Source organism: Triticum dicoccoides, chromosome 4B, assembly GCF_002162155.2.
Source record: "Triticum dicoccoides isolate Atlit2015 ecotype Zavitan chromosome 4B, WEW_v2.0, whole genome shotgun sequence".
Classification (NCBI taxonomy): domain Eukaryota; kingdom Viridiplantae; phylum Streptophyta; class Magnoliopsida; order Poales; family Poaceae; genus Triticum; species Triticum dicoccoides.
In genome coordinates, this window is record NC_041387.1 from 664,313,220 (window position 1) to 664,316,685 (window position 3,466).

A 3,466-nucleotide genomic window follows, 5' to 3' on the forward strand; every position below is an offset into this window, starting at 1 on the left:
AGAGAGAGAGAGAGAGAGGTAGAGCTAGGGCAGTCTAGGGTTTAGGGTTTCAGGCGCCAACAGAGGGCATGCATCGAGAAATCATTGTTACCCTGTTTCGTTATCCCAAGAAAGTCCAACTTATGCTCACACGCACAATGGGCAATCTGTTAGCTTCCAAAGATGACTTCAAAGTACGAGAGTGCATATCATGTCCAGAGATGAATTTTACTTCTTGGGCCATATAAATAATTCTAGTTGCTATCAAGTTATTACAAGATGACTATAGTACTAGAGTGGATTAGAGCATATGTAGTTGGGAGTCCATAGTACATTCTTTTTTTCTTGATCTTTTTTTCTTGAAACTGAGGCCAAACGGCCTCTTCCATTTATTAAGAAGAGAATCATCTGATTAATTAGCGAAAAATCAGAAGAAGCCGTTTCACAACACTTAATCTTCATCAGGGCTCATGGACATTGGTGGGCTTCTTCCCAGATTGAGGTTCGGTGGTGAATCTGTACGATCTCCTTGATTGCTTGAGAAAAGTTGGGATTGTCATTAGTGTATCCCCTGATTATACTAGAGCATAGGTTGTTGAGATGCGCTCATGCGCATCAACATGACTAGGTAGTTGGAGCATAGGTAGATGGGAAGCACATTAGTTAAATTGAGATGATTAACTCGTAGATAGTTGGGATGCCCATTAGTGCATTATTTGCAACACTCAATCTTCAACAGGGACTCATAGACATCGGTGAGCTTCTTCTCACATCGAGATGGCTGAGTGAGTTTGTATCATCTCCTTGATTGTTTGAGCACCATGCATTCCTTCCGTCTGAAAAATATAACTAGATTATGCTAAATGATATAAATGTCTGCTATTGGCACACAAAATTGTCAAAGTATGGGCACACAAAGATTTGTACATATTTTAACTCCGCCAAAATATATAGTTACCAAAATACCTGGTCATTTATGGTACACATGCTCTCGTGTGAGAGAGCACATTGTAAGTGTCGGGCAGCGATCCCTCATTTTGGGAGATGAGGGCATGGGAGATGGAGTGAACTGAACACTATGAAAAAATCGATAGGCTGAATTGCATATAGACCCAATAACAAGAAAGACGCCGGGATATAGTTTGACCAGCTGTTTGCCCTAGCCTGGCCTGACTTTTCCTATTGTGCATGAACATTAGGCTCAATCCCGACTCTTTTTCAAATTGAAATTTGGCCAAAAAACCTTAACAAAATCCCATCCCAAATAGCCTTAGTGAACCACGACCTGATTCATGAGATAGACCTACAAACTTTTACTTTGAGAGACAAATCATTCCTAAAAAGCACTAGCAAACACATGTGTTCACAAGCGTTAGTCATGCCACACATATGTCTAACAAGTTTTCAGGCAAGTACATGCAACTACGGTACACAATCTTATAAACTCGCAACATGATGAAGCATAATTTTCAAATATGTTAAACAATGATCTGGCTTAAGCATTTCATAAAGGAATGTATGATAGATTGAAGAACATGAAATAAACATAAAAAGTAAAGATTCCGAACAATGCCAAAGCCCTGTAAAAGTTCTAGTTCGACATTTGTTCCGTACTTTGCATCTTGATGTTTCTCCATGTACCCGATGATGTGCAACATGACATGCTTGTACAAGTTAGACTGATCACATACGTTTAAAAGAGTCGTGCACCTCAAGAAGAACCTATTTTTTTTCTCGGGCCATGCTTGACACGCCTTCTAATCAATGATCCTCATTTGTTTAATTCATGAGGAATAAGGATGACAATTTTACCCAAGGGTACGGGTACCCGCAGACACCGTACCCGCATGGGTAGGGTATGGGCTCAATTTATACCCATGGGTAGTACCCATACCCTACCCGTTAAGTCATGGGTAGAGTATGGGTATAGCCTTTTACCCATGGATATACCCATACCCTACCCATTTATAGTGACATATGAATTTTACCCGTGATTCACCAGTGTACCTATGTTAAAATTGTGTCGTGAGCTTATGAACCCATGTTAAAGTTGTCACCAATTGTCAATTTGAATTGAGATAATTGTCGTGTACTTATCTATCTAATATTGAGTTGAGATCAATATTTTTTTGTTAAATGTTCTATAGATGAATGTAAAATTTTGAATAACTTTTGTACTATTTGATCTACCCATTGGGTATGGTACCGTCGGGTATGGGTACGGGTAAAATTTCATACCCGTGGTATGGGTATGGGTAGAATTTCATATCCATTGACTACAAGGGTATGGGTATGATATTGCTCTACCCGCCCCATACCCTACCCATTGCCATCCTTAACGAGGAAGATGGTCAAATCATAAAACGACAAGTCCTGAGAACCGTTGGCTCCATACAGTAGAGCACAATTGTGTTGCTAGGAGAGGGACTCAGACTGGAGGCTTCTATTCCCTATGACACCATTTCAACCGCAAAAAAGGCCAAACAAAGAATGTATCAGAACTAAAAAAGGATGAAGATTAGTTCCCATGCCTCTTACTGCTAGATCAGGTATCGAAGATGAGAGAAACTTGGGGAGATTCAAAGGCAAATGATACTCCGAAAATGGCTATGGTTTATTCATGGCATCCTGTTAGGATCATGGGTGAAGAAATTATTTGTTTTTGGAACTTATTTCATGGTAAATCTATTTTGCAATTTTTTGGAAAAACTATCCATGAAACCTTTAACTCATGCCTAAAACTTATATTAATTTCTTTCCGCAATGGTTTGTTAGGAAAAAAACTCATGCCTAGTGCCTGTAAAACATGATGTATATCTAGTAGATATGTATTTGTTCATATTAGTGGTCCAATGACGAAGGCTAGAAAGAAGAACATTGGTAAATTGAATGATTAGTAGACGAATGAGAGAAGACGGGGAAGTACGATAGAAGACAACTCGTTAGTCTACCAGTTCATTGGGAACCCAACATACACTTTTGATAATTAGACTTTGTAATTCCATATGATGCCATTAACATGGTGACATCGCTCAAAGAACTCAAGTGTAAGTGAGAGGAAGAGATGGGAGAATTTTTTTTCTCGTTCATGAGATCTGAAGAACAATAAGAGAAATTAATTGGATGGGAAATGTCAGAAATCATGATGGTTACCTCAACAAACATGTTGTGGACGATGCCACTGGCCACGGCAGTGATGCTTGTTGAGATGACCTTGAGACAGAGCGAATCGAGTGCCTCACACACCTTCGCAGTGGCTTCGTGGGCATTTCCATGTCTCATGCTCACCATTGTCAACTCCTCTGCTACCTGCGTCACCTCCAGCTGCACAACTCATAACCATGTGGTTATTCAATTATGCGTTTTGTGATAGTGTTGTTGGATACATTTTCTCTAGAAGTATTCACATCCGCTCTACTATCATAGAAATGTCTCATTTTCTAATAAATGTTTCGCACATAAACAGAATATCTAGATATAATTAATC

General features: G+C 39.4%; 1 protein-coding gene across 1 annotated transcript in view; it reads right to left on the reverse strand.

The window, feature by feature from the left end:
- Window positions 1-313: 313 nt before the first annotated feature.
- Window positions 314-3,466, reverse strand: part of LOC119292171 (transcription factor bHLH35-like) — an 8,312-nt gene continuing 5,159 nt past the window's right edge. Inside the window, exons 4-5 of the mRNA XM_037571003.1 lie at window positions 3,133-3,303; window positions 314-815 (exon numbers count right to left, since the gene is read on the reverse strand). Coding sequence (XP_037426900.1) covers window positions 747-815; window positions 3,133-3,303 — 240 coding nt within the window. The 3' untranslated portion in view covers window positions 314-746. The remainder of the gene's footprint in view (window positions 816-3,132; window positions 3,304-3,466) is intronic.